This window comes from Oreochromis niloticus, linkage group LG4, assembly GCF_001858045.2.
Source record: "Oreochromis niloticus isolate F11D_XX linkage group LG4, O_niloticus_UMD_NMBU, whole genome shotgun sequence".
NCBI lineage: Eukaryota > Metazoa > Chordata > Actinopteri > Cichliformes > Cichlidae > Oreochromis > Oreochromis niloticus.
The window spans coordinates 3,828,912-3,852,958 of record NC_031969.2 but is presented as its reverse complement, the minus strand read 5'-3'; the positions used below and the strand labels follow the sequence as shown (position 1 = coordinate 3,852,958).

The 24,047-nt window shown below is 39.0% G+C and overlaps 2 protein-coding genes across 9 annotated transcripts; both read left to right on the top strand.

Annotated features, from left to right (window-relative positions):
* Positions 1-1,814: 1,814 nt before the first annotated feature.
* Positions 1,815-11,312, top strand: LOC100691722 (SWI/SNF-related matrix-associated actin-dependent regulator of chromatin subfamily E member 1). 4 transcript variants are annotated; one of them, XM_003446443.5, is made up of 11 exons: positions 1,815-1,923; positions 2,465-2,522; positions 3,449-3,492; positions 4,146-4,244; positions 5,628-5,708; positions 6,292-6,423; positions 6,612-6,783; positions 6,921-7,093; positions 7,435-7,536; positions 7,887-8,124; positions 9,072-11,312. In XM_003446443.5, exons 2-11 carry the CDS (start codon positions 2,516-2,518, stop codon positions 9,446-9,448), a joined length of 1,425 nt encoding a protein of 474 aa, XP_003446491.1. In that variant the 5' UTR covers positions 1,815-1,923; positions 2,465-2,515; the 3' UTR covers positions 9,449-11,312. The 4 variants fall into 4 exon arrangements, with proteins under 4 accessions (XP_003446491.1, XP_005468656.1, XP_025762477.1 ...); XM_005468599.4 differs by having other exon boundaries at positions 5,628-5,720; XM_025906692.1 differs by lacking the exon at positions 4,146-4,244.
* Positions 11,313-13,517: 2,205 nt separating this feature from the next.
* Positions 13,518-23,541, top strand: LOC102081034 (C-type mannose receptor 2). 5 transcript variants are annotated; one of them, XM_025906688.1, is made up of 7 exons: positions 13,518-13,705; positions 19,237-19,326; positions 19,698-20,020; positions 20,196-20,516; positions 20,631-20,722; positions 21,878-21,991; positions 22,346-23,541. In XM_025906688.1, the coding sequence occupies exons 3-7, from the start codon at positions 19,729-19,731 to the stop codon at positions 22,409-22,411; spliced, it is 885 nt and encodes a 294-aa protein (XP_025762473.1). In that variant the 5' UTR covers positions 13,518-13,705; positions 19,237-19,326; positions 19,698-19,728; the 3' UTR covers positions 22,412-23,541. The 5 variants fall into 5 exon arrangements, with proteins under 5 accessions (XP_025762473.1, XP_019213860.1, XP_025762472.1 ...); XM_019358315.2 differs by having other exon boundaries at positions 19,637-20,020; positions 21,878-21,931; XM_025906687.1 differs by having other exon boundaries at positions 19,637-20,020.
* The last annotated feature ends 506 nt before the right edge of the window (positions 23,542-24,047 follow it).

The window sequence follows — 24,047 nt, the reverse complement described above, 5'->3', positions numbered from 1 at the left end:
CACAAGTTCAAGTCTGGATGGACGCTTGACAAACTGACCCTCCCCTTCAACAGACGGTAGTATGGTAGGTGGGAAGAGAATCCCAAATTTGATTATGTTCATCTGGGCATAGCGTTTTCAGTCTGAGAAACATTTCTTCACTCATCCACTTGGATGAACCTCCCCTTCAGCAGACCGTTGTATGAGAGGTGGGAAGGGAGTGTTGCAGCGTCCACTCTTTGTTGCGCACACTACACAGGAAAATGCATCTTCATGAGAACATGTTTAAAAAATAGTACAATATTTGAAGTACAGCACTTTTTAGAATTTTAACAACTCACCAGGGGTTACTCAGAGAATAAGTGGAACACTCATTCTTTATGTTCACACTGCATGTGCACATAAAGGAAGTGCATTGATAGCATCTTTACTGACAGTAAATGATTTTTCCAGAACAACATTTGGAATATTTATTGGAATATTTATGTCCGGCATCATCTGAGTATGTGCTCGAAGTTTTTCAAAAGTTTTTCATTATACTTCAGTCATTTTATTTTTAAGAGTCACTGCAGTGCAGAACAATTTCTTTCTAGTGTTTCTGTGTTTCCTGCACTGCAAGTTAATATCCAGTAAAAGATTACTTGTAATGATTACAAGACTTTTATTATTATTATTATTATTAAATGAACGTTAACATGATGAGGAATCCAGAGCTATGTCTAATTGTATGTCAAATGAATTACAGTGTAGACATTTTTTTCCTACACTGGTGGTTTTTTACAAATATCAGTGGAATTGTGAAAGACATTGAAAGATACAAGGTTGTCTTCAAACAGAATCCATCCTTTACATTACTGCCATCTTGTGGTTACAGCTTGCTATTGTCTTTGTAAGCAGAATTAACACTAAAAATGGAACCACTGGAATTTCTTTTAACCCTACCATGTCATCAAAGTAGCGAAAGAGGGCAACAAATGTCTTTTTAAAAAATTGACCAACATGATTTGGTATGAAAAGCGTACTTCAGACAGAGTGTTTGAGAAATAAAAATGGGGAGGAACTGAGCACTGTGAAAAACAAGGAAAATTATTTAGTTTTAAGAATAAAATAGCATGAAGTCTATAGGTTTTACTATTGTGAAATATAATGCCAAAGAAAGACCCATAAAAATCTAGGTATGCAACAGGAAAGTCAGTAACCAGAACTTCATGGATTTAGCTTCCAGGTCTGAAAAGTGAATGTGTTTTTTCTAATGGCCAACAGGAGGCATCAATTCTGGTTTCGCAGGTTGTGTACTGTATGACGTCAAGAGACAGTTTCCTGATAACTGGCTCTGTTGCTGGTGTTACCTCTTATTGAATGGGACATTAATTTTATTTTGTAAATTATGATATTTATTTGATGTCACAAAGAAGGCTAAACCACATTCCCTGGCTAATGGCTTGTCAGCCATAAAGAACAAAGAGCATGACGTGTCACATTGAGATCAAGTCCATTTTCAGAAAGTAGCTTCACAAAAGGATTTCGGCAACTTAGAGCAATATCACAGGGATGACAGACATCTTTTAAACACAGACTCATTGGTTGAAGGATTGACTAATAAATCCTCCTGTCTTTCTACAACCACAGGAATCTCCCCCTGCTGGCCTTTATCCTGGCTTAAGGCATTTGTTAGTTTCACTTTTCTGACAAGAAGATACATCGATGTTTTCCACGGTTTGCACATACGTTTAAGTGGTTTGGAATACAAAACTTAATAGTTCTGATGTTAGGATATTTTAAATACATGAACAAATGTATTTTAACACAAATATACTTTTATTATGAAATGCTCATTTCTTATCCGCCGAACGACATGCTTGAAAAATAGCACTTCCGGTGTGTGCGTGGGAGGCGGAACAAGCGGCCCCACAGAGGGAACAAAGGACGGTTGGGTGAATTGCTGTATGTTGTTCCCAGCATGTGTATATATAAATATATGCATGTATTTATATTGTTAAAAGTGTCACTGTTGCATTTTGTAACTTCGGGGAAGAAGCGGGAAAACGTTTTCATGTGCCAGAGGAAACTTGGGCTGGTTGATTAATTCCATGTGTTGATTGGTAGCAGGAGCTGGTGACTTCTTCGTTAACCTAGCCTAGCTTTAACAGCAAGGCTTATACAGACGTCGCTTAAGCGTTTTGCTCTTTAAAAGTGTCACATAGTTTTGAATGAAAGCATATTCGTGTTTGTTTACTTTTACTGTTTGGACCTAGAGCCAATAAATTTGATGGATAACTCGTATGAATATGGGACAAAGAGGCTTTGGTGTCGGCGAGTTTAGCTAGTAGGCCTTGTAAGCTAATGCTAACCCGTTTAACCCAGTCAGCCATTGTTGTTGTTATCCGCTCATTTACCGGTGCTTTTTTTCTTCTTCCTCGTTCTACGCCGAAACTACAAAGTTGACTGTAGTTGAGTTCCTCTCTCTTTATGTTTCCCTCTTCAGCTTAACCAGCATGAAAATAGCCTCCATCCCGTAGACCGCTTCTCAGCTGCGATGTCAAGTAAGTAAATAAGTCAGTCATTGATATCTTTTATATGCCAACACCGGTCTCATTCTATGGTTCATATATATGCGATCAGTTCACTGGGGAAAAGATGCAGGAATACTATTTCATTAAGGGACTCCTCTGATAACATAAAGCACATTTTTGCGCTCTTTTTGCACACAGGATGCCGTCATGCAGATTTTTAAGCTTTAGGTTGCCATGCTTCATAAAAGTAATGTCATGCTGTCTAGATGGGTGGGCTTTTCAATAAAAACACCATTGAAGAGTGTGTACAGTTGCACTATTTCTCATAGAATTAGATTTGTGTCAGATTTGCCTCTTTAGTCAGTTCCTCGTGTTGTGTATAGACTCAAAGTCAACTGATTCAAACTGGAGATAGCAATGGTAGCCTTTGTTCTGCTCTGCGGTCACATTGAGCTTGACATTGCAGTGAAATGAGGACTGTCGACTTGAGATGCAGAACACAGTGGTGGAGTTTGAAAACGTACAACTGACGGTTAAGACTCCAAAGAGCATCAGAGTAACACTCAGGACCACCACAGCCTGGTCGATAAAGTGAAATGGGACAGATCTAGTTTGTTGGCATTAATGTAATTGTGAAAATAAGGAATTGTCTACGGCTGAAAACTGAAAGTAATGTTAAATTGCAAAATGTACCTGGGTGTCAGCTGCAGTCAGTTGGATTACCTCATTTAGGAGTGCATTTCCTTTCAGACATTCATGATGCAGAGGAGTAAAAAATGGGGCTGAAGTACTTTCACAGTAGACAGGAAGAACCCTCACTGTTCACACTCAAGTGGTATTATTGTCAGGCAAAAAGTAAACAGCGGGGAAAACATGTCATTTGTACACAGCAGGTATGCAAGGGTTGACTAACAGATTTTTTTTTTTTCTTTTTTTTTTTTTTAAACTTTGAACAGAACGACCATCCTACGCTCCTCCCCCTCCCCCTGCCCCGACAACAGTAAGTGTCCCACTTTTAGCACCAGTCTTAGTGTTCATGGTTTAGCGGCCAAGGGTCATGTTAGTTTTTTGCTTCCTTTCTTTGTTACTTTCCTTTAATTCTTTAATGTGTGAACGTGCCAAGGTTGCCACAAACCTTGTTCTTCAGTTCTCCATCATCGCTTTCACCCCTTTTTCCTGTCATGCCACACGTTTTGTTTTTTTTAGGTCTTGCACCAAAGGTATTTGAGATTACTGATGGGGATCAAGTTAGTTTGTTATTTGACTGAATAGCTTTGCAGAATCTACCTTGGCTAATGTTATGAGTAGACATGTATGCGAAGTAACAGAGTCAATATGCTTGTTTTGATGCTTTTCATTTCCTTACATTCAGCAGCAGTGCACAGCACTGTGTAGAGGTGAAATCTGCTGATACACACTCAGTTACATATGTTTTTGTTGTGCACTAATTCTTAATGTCATCCAGCTGCCCTTTTTTGCCTTGCATGATAAGATCATGGAACAAACAAACCAAAACGTCAGCATATATATATATATATATACATGTATTTTCATGTTTCCCCCTCCTTTTCACTTATTTATGTTTATCCCTCTTCCTCCTCTTGTGTGTGAGCCATTTCTCATTCGTGTTTTGTCTCATTTGTCTTCCATCAGCAAATGCCTTCCACCCCAGGGTTTGTGGGCTACAACCCTTACAGCCATCTGGCCTACAACAACCTCCGACTGGGAGGGAGCTCCGGAGGCTCCAGCAGGGTAATGAATTAATGGAGCGATTTGAAAAACAAATTAAATGTAACAGAAAGTGTAAAGCACAAGTAAATGTTTTGGATTGAATAAAGGGCCCAGGTATGAGAAGAATGATAGGATTGTAAGAAAGGCTTAGACTGTATATTGAAGTGAGGAAACTGAATATATGACTTGAGGCTTTAAAGAGCTTCAGTTGGGTGCATTAATTTGTTTTGAAAAAACAAATTAATTCATTAAAAAAAAGTAAGATGTGATGTCAGTTGGAACTTAACGTTTGATAACAGCTCTGCTTTTGGAAAAAAAAACCTAAACTGAATAAGATTTAGTTTCTTAGTGACCTGGTGGGAAAAAATAACACGTTTTCAACGCGACTGATTCGGCCTTAACAGTTAATGCACTGCAGTTAGCAGTAATCAAGTCAGAAAGCATATCTGCTCTTGTCGGTCTGAAACAACTGAAGAGAAAAGGCAGTTTTTGTTGATGAAACTAGAACACAAGCTTTCCTGTGGGTGTGCATGGTGGCATAGGCAAAACACTACTTTTATGGTGAATGTGTTCCTTTATTGTTTGAATTATCTTCAAAAGATGTTTTGCCCTAGCCAAATTAGCCAAACTTTGCTAGTCCTTTCAGCAAAACCTAATACCTAATCTGACATAACTGATTTCACAACAGTAGTTGCCAGCTTTTTGTTAAACAAGGTTTCAGGCTCTGAGTGCACTTGCATAAAACAAGATATATTACAGCAGAACAAAACGCAGATAACACAGAGAAGCAATGCTACAGGAAACTGTTCACTTTGAAAATGTATTTATTTTCCCACTCATTGTGCACTCAGTCAGTGGTGCTGTTTTCTAACATGAACACACATTAGAGCTGGCAGCTTGATTTGTTCACACGTAATTCCAATCCCAAAATAAAGACAATGTTGGAATTTTGGTTTTTTTGTAACCAAATCAAAGTGAACAGCCAAAACAAAAAAAAAGCATTTTCTGCATCACCAGTTAGGGGGTGATAGTAATGCAAATGAGCAGCCTGTGAAACATCTAAACATCATTTGCTTTACAGAGATGCTCCGAAACACTTAAAGCCATGCTTTGGCTTGTAGAACATCTTAACACATGAAAATTGTTTTTATCTGACTGTATGAAAGCATTAAGGAACATTTCAGTATTGTGTATTGTCATGTTTACATTCACATCTGTTGTTTTACCTTTTCCACAAACCATATCAGACTATAATCAGCAGATGTTTTAGTATAGTTTTTGTTTTTTCTGTTCACTCTCTAAACCTGGCCCTTGTTTGTTTCCCTTTGGCTTCATACCTTCCATCTCTCCATTCATACTTTTTCCTCCTTCTTCTTTGTGCCCCCTCTCTCCTTCTTTCCACAGAACTCCTCGGGCATCACCGTCCCAAAGCCTCCCAAACCACCAGACAAGCCACTGATGCCATACATGCGGTACAGCCGGAAGGTAAGCAGGAAGGTAAGACACCCATCCACGGTGTCTGCTTTTACTGCTTGTCCTCCCATCCCCCTGAAAAGCTGGCAGGGGTTTGAGGGTGGGAAACAGCCAAGCCATGACGCCTCACCACCACCTCAGCCACCTAGTGGAGGCTCTCCACTTTGTTTTCGTTGACTCACAGTAGCCTTCTGTGTTTGTCAACATGCAAAATTGCTACATCTCCATATGTTTCCTTGTACTGGGATAATCTGTCCCTGGCACTCTATTTTTCCCCCTTATAGGCTCATCTCTTGCCTGCTTTTCTCTAGTTTCACAGCTGTCATTTTAACACTGTATGCTCAAAAACAAAATGTGATCTAAAGGATCCTGCATTTAGAAAAAAATTGAACTCCATATATAAGTGAATATTTTCCATCATGCTTTCTTGCAGCACTTAAGCAGTTATGCTTTTCCTTACTAATAATTTCATCCAGTTAGATCTTACAACTGTTTCTTACCTCTGTACTTTGCCTCCCGTATTTCCTTCTTTGTATTGTAACAGTCAACTTCATTTGATCCTGCCTGATTGTGTGTGTTAATGTGAATATGAAAGGTATGGGACCAAGTAAAGGCTTCCAACCCAGACCTGAAGCTGTGGGAGATTGGAAAGATTATTGGGGGCATGTGGAGGGACCTGAGTGATGAAGAGAAGCAGGACTACCTTAATGAGTACGAGGCTGAGAAGGTAAGGAGGAGCAAGTGTCTACATTTCTTTTGTAAGTAACCCGTTGCTCTTGGATACCTTTTTTACATGTTGACAGTTCGACAGCAGTTGTAGGAGTGACAACTAAAGAATCCCTGCATTGAAAAATAAGAAATGATCAAAGTTGTTTTAAAGGGCTTGTTTTCTTTTCTTCTCAACCTTCCTCTTAGATTGAGTACAATGATTCTTTGAAGGCCTACCACAACTCACCTGCCTACTTGGCCTACATCAACGCCAAGAACCGGGCTGAGGCGGCAATGGAGGAGGAGAGCAGGCAGAGGCAGTCACGTATGGACAAAGGAGAGCCGTACATGAGCATTCAGCCTGCTGAAGATCCTGATGGTAGGTTAATTATGAAGATATCTATGATTTTTAATCATGGCTTCGCAATGCAAATGTAATATGCTTAAAATAAACACTGATCTGTCTGTCTGTTTTCCTCATGAATTCTGCCCATCTTGTCTTTTCGCTCCACCTAGATTATGATGATGGTTTCTCAGTGAAGCACACAGCAGCTGCTCGCTTCCAGAGGAACCACCGGCTCATTAGTGACATCCTCAGTGAGATTGTGGTGCCTGACGTCCGCTCTGTGGTCACCACAGCCCGCATGCAGGTCCTCAAGAGGCAGGTCCAGTCTCTTATGGTGCACCAGGTATGTTAGCAGGATGTTTTTGCTTCTATTTTGTTACTTTGTTTTTTAGAAAAATAAAAATGCAGTTTGTTAAACAACAATATTTGTGTATTTTATAGGATTTCTTTGATATCCTATAAAAATGAAGTATTTACAATTGAATGTGTGAAGTTTTTCTATTAAGTAAAAAACACTGACTACAAAGTCAGCTGATATTTTCAATCAATAAAGATCACAATTTTATTTATTTATTTTTTTTCAAATTTTTGCTTGCCACCAAAAGTAGTTGCACTAGTTTTATAAACTGTTTCACATCTAAAAGGAAGGATCTATTCCTGCTGATTGATTACTGGTGATTTCAGAGGAAACTTGAAGCTGAACTTCTTCAGATCGAGGATCGCCATCAAGACAAGAAAAGACGTTTTCTAGAGACCACTGACTCATTCAATACTGAGCTGAAGCGGGTAAAGCAGCACTGTTTATTTACCTAGAGAGAGCTGAGTGTGTAGGAAGGAAGAGCTTTATTTCTAAATGACTAAAAATCCCTTTAGATAAAATTTGTCACCACAGACTGTTATGTGTAATAAGCATAGGCCTAGACACACGCAACATTAGTACTGGTGCAAAGACACACGCTTCGTATATACAAAAGAAGTATTAACACCAGTTTTCTAAGAAAATATATTAGTAAAGGTGCTCTTGCTGTATATGAGATTGCATCTTGTTTCTCCTACTTTCCCTTTGCCTTCAATCTTATGACAGTTGCAACTTTTGAAATTAATTTTGTTTAATTGAGAGTCCTGTGTGTTCCCAGCTGTGCAGTCAGAAGGTTGAAGTGGATATGGAGAAACTAGCAGCAGAGATGGCTGCTGCTGAAGAGGCGGCAAGGCGCCGGGCGGAGGAGCGGGAGCGGGAGGCCGCTGAGCAGGCGGAGAAAGCTGCTCAACAGCAACAGGAATCTGCTGGAAACAAAACTGCAGAGAAGAACAGCACTAATGCTAGCCCCACCTCAGGGACCAAGGAGGAGGACAAACCTACACCAATGGAGACAGGTACCAGTGGGGGGACACAGAGACATGCACTGGGACGGTTGGTTGTAGCTCAGGAGGTAGAGCAGGTCATTAACTAATGGGAACGTTGGTGAGTCTATCCTTGGGTGCTTCATTCTGCAAGCCAAATATCCTACGGAAAATACAATCCCCAAGATGCATCCATCGAAATGTTGAATATGTGGGAATATTAGAAAGTATTTAAATATAGAAGGAAAGTGCTTGTGTGAATGAGGCATGTTGGATAAAACGCTTTAAATCTTAAAACTTGTTTAGATTTAAGTACAATTGTGATCAACCTGATAACAGCCACTGGGTTGACGGAGAAGTCATTCAAACGGTTTCACTGTATATAGATATTTTTGGCCAGTGGAGTTAATTTGTTCTTTACCCGTTTTATTAATTTTGCTTACCAGTACCAAGGAACATGTAATTCAGATTTACTGGGACGTTACCCAGTAAATACACCATAAAACAGTTATGACTCCCCACCTTTGATGTGTACTATAAAGTTTATGCCTTCATTATTTGTATTGATTTAACCCTGTGACCAACAGAATAAATGAAAGGGCTTTTTTTTTTTTAAATTGTAAATATTGCTGATGGCTAATATAGCTGTCAGCTAATTACTAATAGTTAAATGCTAGCTAATGTGCTGCATGATAGGTTAACATTCATGAAAATTGTTTAGTACTTAGATGTTTTTGAAACAATACTTCTACTGACCTCCCAAAGTGCTTTAGTGCTTGTACAGTGCTTTGAGGTGACTGTTGTTGGGATTTGGTGCTGTATAAATAAAACTGGATTGGACTGAAACTGCTGTAAACGTCAGCTACAGCTACTATTACTTTAGTTTTAGTTGAGATGTTCCTGACAAATTAATTTATTGTTTAACAACAGACAAAAATCAGATGTGTTTATACCAAATCTGCATCCATTCCTTTCTTTAGATGAGGCCGCACCTGCAGAGCCGCTTTCAGACCCTCAGGTGGCTCCACCACCACCATCTGATACTTCATCTTCTTCCTCTGATAAAGCAACACCTCCCCCTGAGCTCCCCAGGGAGAGCAGTACTCCCAACAGCAGTGCCCCCAGTGATGATGGGGGCAGCAGCAACAGCATGCCTCCTCCACCCTCAGACATCCCACCTGGAGCAGCAGCATCAGGAGCATTCCCAGACCCACCTGCAGGCCAAGAAGCCAACCTCGGTACAGCTAATCCTAATGAGGCCGCAGCACCGGCTCCTCCCTCAGAAGAAGCAGCCCCTCCACCACCACCACCACCACTACTGACCCCCAGTCAGAGCAGCCAGCAGTACGACATGTAGTAGTGCTGGATGTACAGTGATGGGCGTAGAAGTTCTCCTGGTGCTGCAGCTCTCCCTCTCTGGATGGAGCAGCAGTGTTGTAGTGATGCAGAAGAAGTGGCTCTGTAACAGCTGAGAAATGCAGATTGGTTGAGAGGTGTAATAGTAAAGTCAATACAAAAAAAATTGTGCGAGAGTGACGTAGGTTTTCATCATCCAGCTTCATGTAGCTGCACCAAACGCAGGGAAAGTAGGATTTCCTTTAAAGCTCTGTATGCTTCCTGTAACTTTACTCAGCATGCCTGGTCTGATATCTGACTTAAATGAAATGTCACCAAAGACTACAACACCTGGCCCTCTTTGAGTTTGTGCTCCAGGCATTTCCTCTTTTGTAATCATGTCACTTGATGTTATTTTTTTAAACTTAAAAGTAAGCAGATACACACTTAGAATAGGATAACACAGGGCTGTGAAATAACTGCAGCACAAACCACCACTGAGTCTGAAAGACCATTTACTTTTATCATCAGGGTTTGTATCCACAGCTCTGAGGCCAGAAGTGAATCCACATGTTAGTGAGACTGTTTTCTTTTTTTTCTTTCTTTCTTTCTTTTTTAGACTAGAAAAAGGTTTAAAAAAAAAAAATACCTGAATCACAACTGACTACAGAGTGAAACAGCTTCAGATGACTGAGAAAAAGCAGCCACGTGTCCCTTATCCTCATAGTTCAAATAAACACCTCAGATAAAGCTCACTGTATAGGCAGGATGTGGTTGAAACTCACACGTCTGCATGCATTAAGCACATTAACAACCAGTCACAACATTGAAACCACCTCCCTGCTGTTGTCCACCTCATTACTGCAGTGTGAGTTCAGCTATCATGTTGTGCCTCTGCAGCAGCTGAGCTTGTTGGTATGCAGCAGTGTTTAGGTGAATCGCAACAACCACGTGAAGGCTAGTAGCCAAGTTTTTTCCAGCACAACTGTGACTATCATGAGAGGTTTCAATGTTGTGGCTGTTAGGCTCCATGTTTGTGTGTTTATTTTTTGGACCACTGCTAACAAATTCAGAGTTTTATTTTGTAATTCATTTTGGGAAACCTGACATATGTTAAAGGGCCAGCTCTGACAAAAGGACCTCAATATTTTCAGCTCTCACTTATTGAAAAACCTCGATTTTCTAGTTTGATACATTTCATTTGCAGAACTACTACTGTTACTTTTTTTCTTTTGAGATTTAGTGAACCTTATTAAACGAGTGTAATCCAGGTCAACCTTGGTAATTTGTACTCTTGAATCAGATGCCATTTTAACACACACCCTTGTAAAGTCAGCATCAATTGATTTTTTTTTTCCCATATTCTGCATGTTTGGCTATGTACTAACCTTACCCATGTATGAATCTGAGTACAGGTCTTGTACAGCTGGAGATGAGGAAATTAAAGTTCAATACAAAACGCATGAAGATCCCAGCAAATAAATAATGATGGGCTCATCTCCAGGGTGTGTATAAAAAATCAGATTAATATGTCTTGCTTTGAGTGTAAAACATTAACATGGATGTTTGTTCCCCTGTATTGATGAAGTCTGAGTAGAAAGAACTGACACTTGTACTCAGGCAATTTAATTTTCGCTCATTTAACATGTAAAAGCTTCTCTGTGAGGCGAGGCTTTTGTCGTTTAGACCACAGATACCTGCTGGCACTACATGCATCTAACTTCACCAGAGAAATGCACAGGTAACCTCACTTATGCATTCAAAGGACTGTTTTCTTACTTGGACTGTTTTTGGTAGTATGCCTCTGTCTTTATTATTTTTTTGCATTTTTCTTTTCTACTGTCTGAACTTGTCGACCCAAATAAAGATGATTTGTCTTTCTGCTACACCTGCTGTTTTTTTTTTTGTTTGTTTGTTTGTTTGTTTGTTTTTTCTCCCAAAAGACTGGATAAGGGGGTTAGTGACAGTTTCACTCTTGGAGAAAGATGTTAAGAGTGAGCCAGTGGTTTTTTGCTAGGATGAGGAGTGCTCAGCAACTGATATAATCTGGTACTGAAAGCATCTTTGTAGATCTTTTTTTAATCGTGCCTGTTGGACTTGGAGGATGTGTCGCTGAGCTGAATATTTGATGTTCTTAAATGTTTTTGAAAACAAGGTGCCATGGTAGTCAAACTCTGAACTGGACAGTAAATGCAGGCTGAGCTGGTTAGTTTGCAGTGTTATTGTGTGAACCATACAGAGTTGAACTGTGTTAAAGTAGTGTAGGGTAGACTCTGATATCCTTGTTCGCTGCTAGTTTAGGTCCTAGGTAGCAGCAGACAGATGGGACAGCAGAATTTATTTCTGAATTTTGGATTGACGCCCATGCAGCTCTGTTGCTTTCACCACTGAAACCAAATGCAGTCCTGGCTGTCTGCCACTGTTGTGCCAGAAAGTTTGAAATCACTTTTTGCCCCAACACCAGCAAAACTGCCCCACTACACCAACCATGACCTCTACTGTGGAGTGTGGCGGGGGGCATCTGTGCTTCACTCTGAGATTAGAAAATTGGTCCTCATTTACTAAAACCTGTGTGGAAACATCTGTATCCTTGCCCTGTGCTATGGCTGAATCGAGGTTCAGAGGAGCTCAGCCTTCAGTCATAATGTCATGCATACAGTGTCTTATAATTATTATTAATGGAATATAATACTTTCAAATGTGACCATCACCACGTATCCCAAATCCTAGAGTGGAGAATACATTTGCAGTCTGTGACATCAATGTAGCGACAATTATCCTGTTTACGCCATGTGTAGAGCTATGACTCCTGTTAAATCCTAATATTTACATTAATGAATATGTTTTTTATTACATACACTGATATTTTAATTGAAATGCATGTCAACTTACTGTGTAAAAGCTATAGTTTTTCCCGCAAACTTCACCGTCACACGCTCTGTCCTCTCTCTCCATCCTCACTCCGTCATTCCACTGATAGTAAAATACTGCAAAATAAAACAATAATACAACATGATGATAATTATAATAAAAGCAGGTTGAGGATCCGTTTTTTGATATCAATATAACACTGCGTATGTGAAATCATTATCATTAAATGTGGGCCAAACAGAAGCAGCAGTTTAAGAACCTTTTCCTGACTGTGACCACTCACCTCTTTCTTTTTGCTCTCTGCCTCTCTCTCCTCCTCTCTTAGACTTTGTGCCGTCACCTAAAAGTTAAATGTTACAGTGGAACAGAATCTACAAACCAATAAAAGGCACAAACTGATCCGAGTCGATTTATAACAATATTCAAACAGGCTGCTGCTGCTGGACATAGACAGCTAACATCCTTTTGACTTGTTCACATGTGAATCTGGAGCCCAGAACAGGAACAGAAATCTTTAACAAATTCAAATAATAAAGCAGCTCATTTTGGTGATATGCCAGCACGCTTGTGGCCCAGAAAGCAAAAATGAGCTATCTTTAAAGACACATCTCCTGGATGCACTGGTACGCATCTTCAGTGATGTATCCTGGGGTCATCACATGACCCCAGGATATAATGTTTAGCTAACATTGATTTTAGAGAACAAATAAAAATAAGCAGACTTTATAAGTCACAACAACGTCCCCAGACAAGTTTGAACTGTTTTTCAGTTAAAGTGTGTTCTGCATCACTGATTTGTGTCATTAAATGACCTCAGGATCTTCTTTCTGCCGCAGCAAAGAAACTGTCATTTAGGCGACTAATGACAAACCAGCCTCTGTGTGAGAGACTGTAACATCATGAGCAACAACACGGACATTTTTCACTCTCTCCTGTCTGCATTAGACGAGTTGGCAAATAAGATTGATGGTGATTGCGCACACCGCCCAAATGCTCTAAATGCGCCTGTGCTCTGCGTGAAAAAAAAAAAGTTTGCATGAAAAATTACCATCGGAGTTCTGAAACATGCCAGCATTCTTTGTCCTCACCACCCTGCATAAGGCAGTCTCCTTGTGCATGACGTGTAACTTGCATACTATCTGCATGCTGCCCCGCCCTCATTTCGCTATATAAATAATTATATAATATCTCCAAGTGAAGCACAGAAATTGGGGATCAGAGCGAAGCCTGCACCTCTACTGCAGGAAATAAGGAGGAAGTCTGACTGTTGAGGCTCAACTTTCCAGTTTCCGCAGAGTGACGAACGCTTTAAAAGTCTGGAATCTAAAAGTCTGATGTGTTAAAGAAAAAATCAGATTACAAGAAAAAAGAAGAAAACAGGTGGAGGACAAGGAGCTGTCAGCCTCAGGTAAGACATGTATGTATAGAATGATGCTGCAGAAATCTTTCAGTTCACACTCCATACAGCTGTTTTCTTACATTTACTGCTAATTAACCATTTACCTATTATGCTACCTATCTGTCAAGCTTTCCATTTTCTCATTCAACTGTTGTAGGATCAGATCTTCGCTGTGGTATTGATGGTATTTTCCTGGGTATTGATTTTGAATATAAAATTCTAGCGCATGATGACTCTACCTAAATCATGTAATAAATTCAATCTGCTCTCAGATACTGCTGTTAAATTCAACATAATTCTGGTAGTGCTCTTTACATACTGGCTATCCTTCTAACTGTACTGCCAAGTCATCTAAATAAGTGGATCATGTTAATGACCCTGGAAATAATGGTGGGCATATCCAGGAACTGGTTTTTAATCTTGGCCAGTCTATAAACTCCCTGCAAATGTCTGATTCATATGAAGGGAGTTTGTTCTGACCACAAATGTGTAATTTTTGATACAGCCAGCATTTTCTTCCCAGAAGAAAACCATTTAGTGTGACATTTTTAATGAGCACCGGACACCTTTTCTGTCCCTTTGAAGAAATAAGGCTCCATAAATGTTAGAGGTAAGTATTTCTCAGTTGCAGTGAATAGATAGAAGAAAATAAACTGTAGATAACTAAACAGCAGAAAGAAGAAGAGAAATAACAATTTTAACATAAACCAGTGACAAACGCCTGGGCCTGATCAACCCTGGCAGAGCCTCCTTGTATGAGTGTGTCTAGTGATAATGGCCGAAACACCCGATGAATCCAAGGTCCACTACTGACGTTGTGTCCCAAATTTAATATGATAATCTAGATCAGATCCCTAATCCCTAAACCTAACCAAGGAAAAATGGCAGATTAGCTTGGGTAAAAGACCGAAAGTTGAGGCACACAACGATGTGTGCCACTGGTAAAGTTTCTGGGCTGCCTTTCCTCATAACAGCCATTCCTCAAGATTTTCTCCATTTAAAGCAATGCATTATCAGGGATGTTAACATCTAGTCTTTTTACTGAATCAGAATTCAGCTCTCCTTTCTCACGTCCTCATCACCACACCTACTTTTTTGGACATCGGTGACTTGGTTAATTGGTTTAATAGTTTATGCTCATGAATTCTCAATGGGGTAGAACTTTTAAAAGCCTGATTACCCCCATTTGTCAACCCAAACCCCTGAATCAGTGATCATGTTCCATCCATTATCATGGAGACACAAATCCCCAGGTTCACTACCTTCACATGAAGGAGTTGCTAACCACACTCAGCCTGGTTTGATTAATAATCAACAAAAGTGATCAATAATATCTTGGACAAATTCCAGTCTGGTTTCCAATGAAACCACAGCACTGAAACCGCATTACTAAAAATTACTAATGATATTCTTATGCATTTTGGATAAATATAGTCCTACTAGGTTTACCTTCAGCTTTTGACACCACTGATCATGCCACTTATCAACAGGTTACACAACTGACATCAGTGGCAATGTTTACAGTTTTTAGCATACTCCCTGCGTTGTTGACCTGTGGCTTTGTGTTTTATGGATTCATGATTCGTTCTTTTGGATTTGTGATAAGTGAGTTTTGAATGCAAAAATCCTGGAAAGTGTTCCTGTCCTGCCGTCAGCTGAGCTAACCCACTTTTTAAATGGCATTGCCCACTATAGTGCCATACTACGAGTGCAACATTGAGATCACTGCAACAGTTAGCCGATTGTGGTTCAGCCTTCCTCAGTTCTACATGATTTCATGTCTTCATTCACTTGGCTTCCTCTTTCTCTGACACAAAAACCATTGTTTGACTATGGTATGCAAATAATTGCAATGCAATGAATGGTACAGTGTTACTCTAACCATAAATTTGCTGATGTGTTTTACATAGTCAATAATGTTAAATTTAGACTTAGTTTAATTTATAACATCCTCAAGTTCCTCTAGGTCCTGAATTTGCATATAATTTGCAGCTCTGCTTCCTGTTATATGTTTAAATATCATTGGGATCACAAGTAATTGTGAGAAAGAAAACCATTTAGTGTAAGAGTGAACTCTTTTTTTTAGGGTGATATGGTACTAAGTAGTATTATGAAGATAAAATGGGGCTTGATTATTTAAGACCTTGTACGTCAGGAAAAGGATTTTAAATTTGATTCTGGATTCAATAAGGAGCAAAAGAAGGAAAGGAGAAACCCATCCATCCATCTTCCTTTCCTCCTAAACGCTTCACCCTATCTCTAAGGGAAAGGCCAGCTACCCTTTGGAGAAAGCTCATTCCTGCCGCTTGTATCCGCTTTCTCATTCTTTCAGTCACTACCCAAAGCTCGTGACTATAGGTGAGGATGGGGACGTAGATCAACCAGTAAATCAAGAGCTTCGCTTTTTCGCTCTTTACCATGAAGGACTGGACAACGTCCGCATCACTGTAGGTGCAGCACCAGTCCATCTGTCTATCTCCCGCTGCCCTCACTCTTTTTGTTTTTTTAGTTTTTTTTATTAGCATTCAAATCTTTCAATGAATCAAAAAATTAAGATTTACCACAAAGCAAGAAAGCATGAGATAAGCACATGAGGCACATGCTTATTATGCCAAACCTTTTAACAAAAGATCATTCAGCAAGCAGGTCATTTACATAAGGCAAAACTAAATAAACAATAAAAAAAACAAAAAACTTCCATCTTAGATAAGTAAATACATTAAATTAAAGTTCATAAAAATAATCCAAGCAAAACAACCAAGACTTTCAGTATTGTCATTATTACTCTTTTTCATTCTTGATTTATATATTGTTCCAATGTTCTTAAACAAGTACAATGAACAACAGCTTTTGAAGTCACTGTAATAATTATTCCAAAAGTTAACACCTCTAACAGAAACACATCTCTGCTTTATGTTTGCTCTTATCTTAGTTTTTAATTCAAAATATGTTCACCTCAAGTCATATTGACTCAATTTGACTTCAAACAGCTCCTGAGCACAGCAAGATATTTTGTGCTTTATACATTATCTGTTGCATTTTATATTCTACTAAGTCACAAAATTTAGGGTATTCAAATTAATAAACAAAATAAGACCTGCGGCAGATGGCTGCCACTCACTGAGCCTGGTTCTGCCGGAGGTTTCTTCCTGTTAAAAGGGAGTTTTTCCTTCCCACTGTCACCAACGTGCTTGCTCATAGGGGGTCATATGACTGTTGGGTTTTTTCTGTATGTAGGGTCTACCTTACAGTATGAAGCGTCTTGAGGCAACTGATGTTGTGATAAATAAAACTGAATTGAACTGAATTGAATTTTCTGGGCAGAAAATAGTATAAATGGATTTCCATTTAAACAAAAATAAAGGAATCTGAGATGTTAGAAATCAAAAAACATTGAAAAAATAATATACATTTTCTTATTCAGAACAAATCATAATGAATTCCTTACTGCTTGCTCAAATGATGTTCCATATAACTCTTCTGTTCTGATACAATTTAAACAGAATTTATTTATGAAAATCTTGTCTTGCCTGGTGTTGCTGTAAATTTACTTGAGTAAACATTATCTCATCTATGCTCCTTTGAACACTAATGTGGTTCTGTTTATATGTCTTCATGTATCTACTTTATGACTAAATGCCTGAAGTGACTGACTAGGTTTTCATTTTCTGTCTGCGTCGGCAGTTCTCTGCTGGTTCCGAGGGGTATCTCCTCGATTGCACCTCAGAGGGGGGTGTCATTGTGTGTATTTGTGTGTGTGCATGACTGGGCTTAGGTCTGGGGGTTGATGAGACTTGGCCCCTGTGGGACCTGGTTTGGGGGTTCCCACTCCGTACCACTCCCCACTGGACGCTGCTGCCCCTCCCTGGGGCCCCTCCCCCCACTGGCTGGCCATTACCTCTGGTCCTCAGGGACTCTCAACCTTTAGTCATGGGTGCCCCATCTAGGGCCTCCCTCCTTCTCTTGCTGGGATGTTTGCGCAAATGACGCTGAAATGTGTGGCTTTAGATCTTCAGGACTCTTGGGGGCTGCAGATGGTCCGGATCTCCTGGAATCATCTCTGTTTGTCTCTGACTCCTGGGGGGCGTTGTTGTCGCTTCCCACTCTCATTTTAAAGTATTTTTCGTGAGAAAGACACACACACACCACAAGAAAATTGTTGATTTCATATTTTTCTGTTCCAGGTGCTGTATGTTTGTTTTTCTTACAGGGGCAGCAGTTGGCGATACATTCTGCATTTCTATTTGTGCTATATCCTTTTATTATATTTTTCCCCTATTTACTCCCCCCTTAACTTTTTTCCCTCTTTCCTCTGCCTGTCCTGCCTCAGACATTGGCATACTATATGCCACATATAATATAGAACTGAAATAACACAAATAGAAATGAAGAAATACATAGATAAAAGAAAAAACAACAACAAGCTCTATAAATTCTCTATAAGCTATAGAGAATTTATAATTCATAATTCTAATTGCAAAAGCTTCCAGACAGGACAGTTAAAAGAAAGAAAAGACGCACAGCATTGTCATTAAAAATCTTGGGCTCACTTATTGCTGAAGGTACAGTCCTGATCAAAAGTTTAAGACCACTTGAAAAATGGCAAAAAAAAAAAAAAAAAAAAAATCCTTTTTGCCTGGTTGGATCCTAATATGGTTCGAAGTAGAGCTTCAGCATGCAACAAGAAGAAATGGAAATCGCTTGTTGCTTGTTGTGGCATGCTTGTATCAAGCATGCCGCAACAAATTTTTTAAGCAATAACGGTGGAGCAACTCATTACAGAGTTCATGTTTGGAACTCTGTAATGAGTTCCCTGTAAAGCTGTTTGGGGGGCTTTACAGGGTTTTTTGGACGTGTGGTCCTAAACTTTTGATCAGCTGTAAAACAGTCTGTTTCAGTTTAAGCGTTGTTTTTTAATAAATTGCATGTTCAAAAAAATGTTTGTCTCACTACCTTTTCTTTTTATTGCATGTTGAAGCTCTACTTGGAACCTTGTTAAGATCCAACCATGCAAAATATCATTTTTTGCCATTTTTCATGTGGTCTTAAAGTTTTGATCGGGGTTGTATAAGTAGAACCAAAAAGAGCAGAGATGAACAAATTCACAAAGGTTTTTACCACCATATTCATAACGTATTTACATTGATTTCTATGCCAAGGCCAGGTCCTGAATGTTGAATTTTATGGTTCCTGTTCTGCTTTCATCATATCGTTCTCATATATCTTAGTCTGTCATCATGTTCACATTAGTTTTGTTATTCTGTTTGTTTTTGTTTATTCTATAGACTGATTTTCAGTCCACATACAAACATTCAACTAATGTCTCTGACAAAATACATTTTCTGAAGTAAAGTACTTCCTTTTTCATTTCATGTCACTACAATCTGGACAAATGTTTTACTTTCTTTATTATTTCCCAGCTATATTTACTAGTTCACAAATCAAGTGTTTGATCTATCTACAATACATAGTACACCCTTTACTAAGCTATTAGTTTCAGTGCAGTACTGTTACAGTATATATTTTTACTTCCACCACAGAAAATAACATACCAGAACACATCAATTTAAGGTGAAGTGTCCAACACTGCATCATGAAAGAGACTACAGTTATGATGATGATCCTCTCAGGTCAGACTGAATTATTTATTTCAACTTCATTTATTTTCAATGTTTTAACTGAACAAAGAAAATAAAATGTTGTGCAGTCTTTGAGTTTGAGTTAAACAAAGACCTTTGCAAATCACGCATGTATTTGTCTATGATTTGTTGAACACTAACTATAAATTGAGTTTGTTTGAGTTCAAAATGAATAATTGTGGTCAGTGATTTCACTTGATTGCACTCTGAGATGTCACCCATTTTAGCTGTTTTTTCTATTAAAGGCACCAATTCAACATATATATACACACATATATATATATATATATCATTGCCACAGGACTGTTTTACTTACCTGGCTATTTTCCTCATCTTTACCATCTTGTTGAATATGGAAAAAGCTGGGCTGGAGCTCAGGAATACTGCAGGAACATGTATACTGACCTGGCCACTGCACATAAAGAGCAAGATTTGGCCAAACTGAGGAAACTCACAGAAGGGCTTCAAAATGTGTGGATTGGACTTATACCTGACACTGAAGCATGGAGGTGGTCTCTGGAAAACCAGCATTACTATGGTGAAGGGGAGGCTGAGTTCAGGATGTGGGATGATGGTGAACCCAATGGTTCAGGACACCATAAAGTCTGTGCAGCAATGCTTGAAAATGGGAAATGGGCAGATGTAGAATGCAACAGCCAACTCCCATTCTTCTGCTACAACAAAAGTAATTAGATACAATATGCATACTGTATATCAGTGTCCTGATTATTATCATGACTATCATTGTAATCTCAAATTGAGGTGATGAATAAGCAACACAGATGTATAGCTCATGTGCATTCTTTGGCTGAGCAGTGAAGTTAGACCCTTACTGCGTTTCTTTGCTCAAATGTTTTCAGACACATCACGCTTCATATTTGTGAATATGAGTAAGGCCTGGGAGGATGCTCAGAGCTACTGCAGGAAGAACTACACTGACTTGGTCAGTGTGAGAAACCAATCTGAGATTGAAGAGCTGAAAAAGATAACAGTGAGTTCCTACACGTGGATTGGACTATACAGGAATTCCTGGAAGTGGTCGGATGGAACTGCACAGTCGTTAAACAACTGGGCTCCTGATAAACCATCCAAGATACCCACAGATGCATGTGGGGCTATATTTGAAGGCAAATGGGTCAACGATGGTTGTGGTGTACATTGGTACTTTGTCTGTTATACTGGTGAGTTCTGATTTTACTGTATATGTTTTTTAAAATATATTCTGATATTTTCTTTAGTCTCAGAAGATCGTTACATCACAGCATTTTTTTCCTCATTCTTTTTCATAAATCCAGCACTCAGGGAGAGGAAGGTGCTGAAGATTAAGCTGAAGAAAACTGACCCCTCTGTGGATATGGAAGACCTGAAGGAGAAAATCTTGGAAAAGGTCATACCTGAGTTTCAAATAATATTTAACTATTATGGAAAAAAAATTGTTTTTCTCAAAGAAAGTCTCTATAACAGGTACTGGATATTAAAAATAAGAGTGACAGCAAAACTGACATGAAATGAATCTTTTTTAAATAGATGAATATTGTAATAAAAATAATAATAATTCAAAATGTTATCAGGTGCCTCAGCATTTTTCAATTCAACACAAACAGTTAGCAGATCCCACAATATGTGCCCAAAAACTGAAATCTGGGGCCACTTCCTGTATTGGAAGTGGCAACAATGACCAGAGACAGTTCAGTGCATACTGCATTGCAGTCTTCAACATCTAAGTGAAATGCTCAAGGTCTTCTTGAGACTTTAGGATGAGAGTTGACACCAACTCACACAGAAGACATAAACATTACTCCAGTACTCAGTTTGCACCACCACTTTTGGAACACCAAACGTAGACGTGGAACACTGGCTTATTTTGACTGAGCATAAAGATATGAATAGTGAGTGGGAAATAGATACTGAATAACACCTCACCATAAAAAATATCAGAATAGAGGTGGAAACTATTCATGAACCCCTGCGGGGAAACCACACCTATGCACGGGACAGGGGATTTGCCTCCAGTTGTGGTGTGCGTTGAGGAAGACAACATATTTTACACATTTTATCATTTTGTCACATTTATTTATTTATTTTATTCATAGATCTGGGTAAACTGCACAATAAAGTTAATTTGAAAAGTCCAGTATTTGAAAAGTAAAATCATACTGCTAAAAATAGAAAAGTGAATGCATCTTTAGTAATAATCTTTTTATAGAAGCCAACCAAAACATTGAAGAACAAACATTATTTACTGAAAATGTGCTTAAATTCTGTGTTAAATGCAGTATTTTCCAGAGGATGACTCTTCTAAAATAATTTTTTTCACCTGTAGCCTTTAAACATTTTGTAAGCCTTCAAGAACTGTTTTGTTAATGTGTACAAAGTGGTATTTAAATGTCATCATTATGATTACATGTTCAGCAAGTGATGAAGCTCTTTCTTTACTTGTAGGTAAATGTTTCTATTAAAACGGTTTTCCACTGACAAATCTCGTTAATCAGAGATAATTAAAGATTCAACAGGATATTAATGAGGCATTTATGTTTCACAGTTCAGTCAGAGACTGACAGAGCATGGCCTGAGTGGAGACTTCAAACTGCGATGGGTGAGGCAGCCTGATGGGAAGAAGCACATTGAAGAAGAGGAGGAAGTGAAAGAGAAAGAGGCAAACTGCGGTGTCAAAGAAAACATTTCATTATCCATATTTGATTCCTGAATTCTCCTATTCAGGACATATGTTTAATTGGTTACGTTAATATTCTTACAGTAAGGTACAAGTTTTTACTTTAGCAGTGAAGCTTATGCGTAAATTCAATAAGTAAGATCAGTCATCACTCATCTGCCTGTCTTGGGTGTTCGGCTACTTTTCTGTTTACATGTCTACTGCTTTCCCACGCTGTCAATCTCAATACTGACATCATTACTTTAGTCCAGTCATCTTTTCACCCTTTTGCTTTGAGCCAATCAGCCTCTGCTTCACATGGTTTAAATCTATGCTCTCTGTCGTTCTTTCTTTTAGATTCTTTTTGTGCAGCCCGCCTCCTCCCCATCTCCACCTCAGACACCTCAGACAGAGCTCTGTTAAAACCTCAGTCTTCATCTTCACCACCACCACCAGTGGGCCGTGTCCTAAATCCTATCTTCTGTTTTTTTACCTGTCCTGTCCAGCACTGCAGCAATCAGAATTATTGTCTGAAGAAAAATGCCCAACAGATTTATTTTCCTACATGGACCTTTTGCTGTACTGGTCCACTTGATTTTCATAGTTTATTAGGATTTTGAAAAATTGTTATTATTATTATTATTTTAAGTTATTACAATCAGAACAGACCGGACCAGGGAACGGGAAAGAGAAAGGAGAAGGAAAGAGAGGTTGGGAAGAGAATTAACAGAAGGATAAAAATGGAGGAGAATAAGGACAGAGAGAAAAGACACTGAAAATCTGCTTCAACAGCTTTTTGAAATAAAGATGTATTGATGAAAATAAATATAAGCAGCCAAGTAAATTTGTTTTTAACCAGAAAATATTTTAGGAAACTGTTTGTGAGCTGTCAAGGATGATGCACACAACCTAATACAGGATTTAACACCTGGCCCTACAGAAGGAAGAAAAGTGGTGTTGTGGATGCATAACAGTCTGACCATCTTAAATTCTGTTAGTCTTTCATATTCTGCTTGTGCTGTAATGCTGATGACTTAAAGACAGAAATTATAATCCAGCTGCTGGTTGTTATTGACATTATGTGTGAGAATAAGTTAGAATACATAGATAGCTCCAAAGGACTTACAGTGTCTTTCATATTTACTGACAGTCAGGAGAGTAGACTCAGATGTTGCCTAAGATGCCTTTTATTTTTTGGATTTCTTGAACATACTTTATCCCTTTGAGTTATATTTAGGAACACATGTTCATATGGCAATATTAATTCATAGGTGGTAGTTCTATGTTGTCCTTCTGCTTAGGAGCATAGCTATATTGTATCCAGTAGGTTGCACATGCTTATCCTGTGGCTGGTCAAGTTGAACCAAACTTGTTGCATTAAAATCACTGAAGTAATTCCTAAGACTCTGGCATTTTTATTCAACTGTGATACAAATTTTGCTCATCTCCTTTGACTTTTACCCCAACAAACATGCACTGCGTACCAATCAAATGAACTATGGAAGAGAGGCAAAAGGGAGGTAAGGCTGGCAAAGGGAGGAACCAAACAAGGACTTCCTAAGTAGAATACAGTGCGTTTATTTACAGTGAACAAATGACAAAATGCAAATAATCCCCAGTGCGTGCTCTCTTAGGGTGCTCGTTCCCTGCTCCCGTGCTGTGACTTCTCCCAGTGTCTGTGGTGAGTATTTCTGCTCCCTTGGTGTCGATATACAACATGTTCCACTCTCTCCACTCGTTTCTTCAATTCTCCTGGAAACAACAAAGGCAGACATTAGCTCTCTCGATGAGGCTGATCAGCTGCAGGTGAGTCTAATTACTTCCCAGGTGTGGCTGGCGCCAAGGCGGGAAAAGCTCTCCAGGTCTGGTGTCACAGCAAAACCCAGACACACCCACACCAACAAGCAAAGAAGGAAATGAGGGACCAGGAGAGAAGTAGAATCAGAGCCAGGACATCCTGTCGGAAAAGGTAAAGATGAAAGAAGGTGGCAAGTGAATGAATGTGAATATGAATGTGGCCTGTAGTGTAAAGTGATTTGTGATATTATGTTTTAGTGTT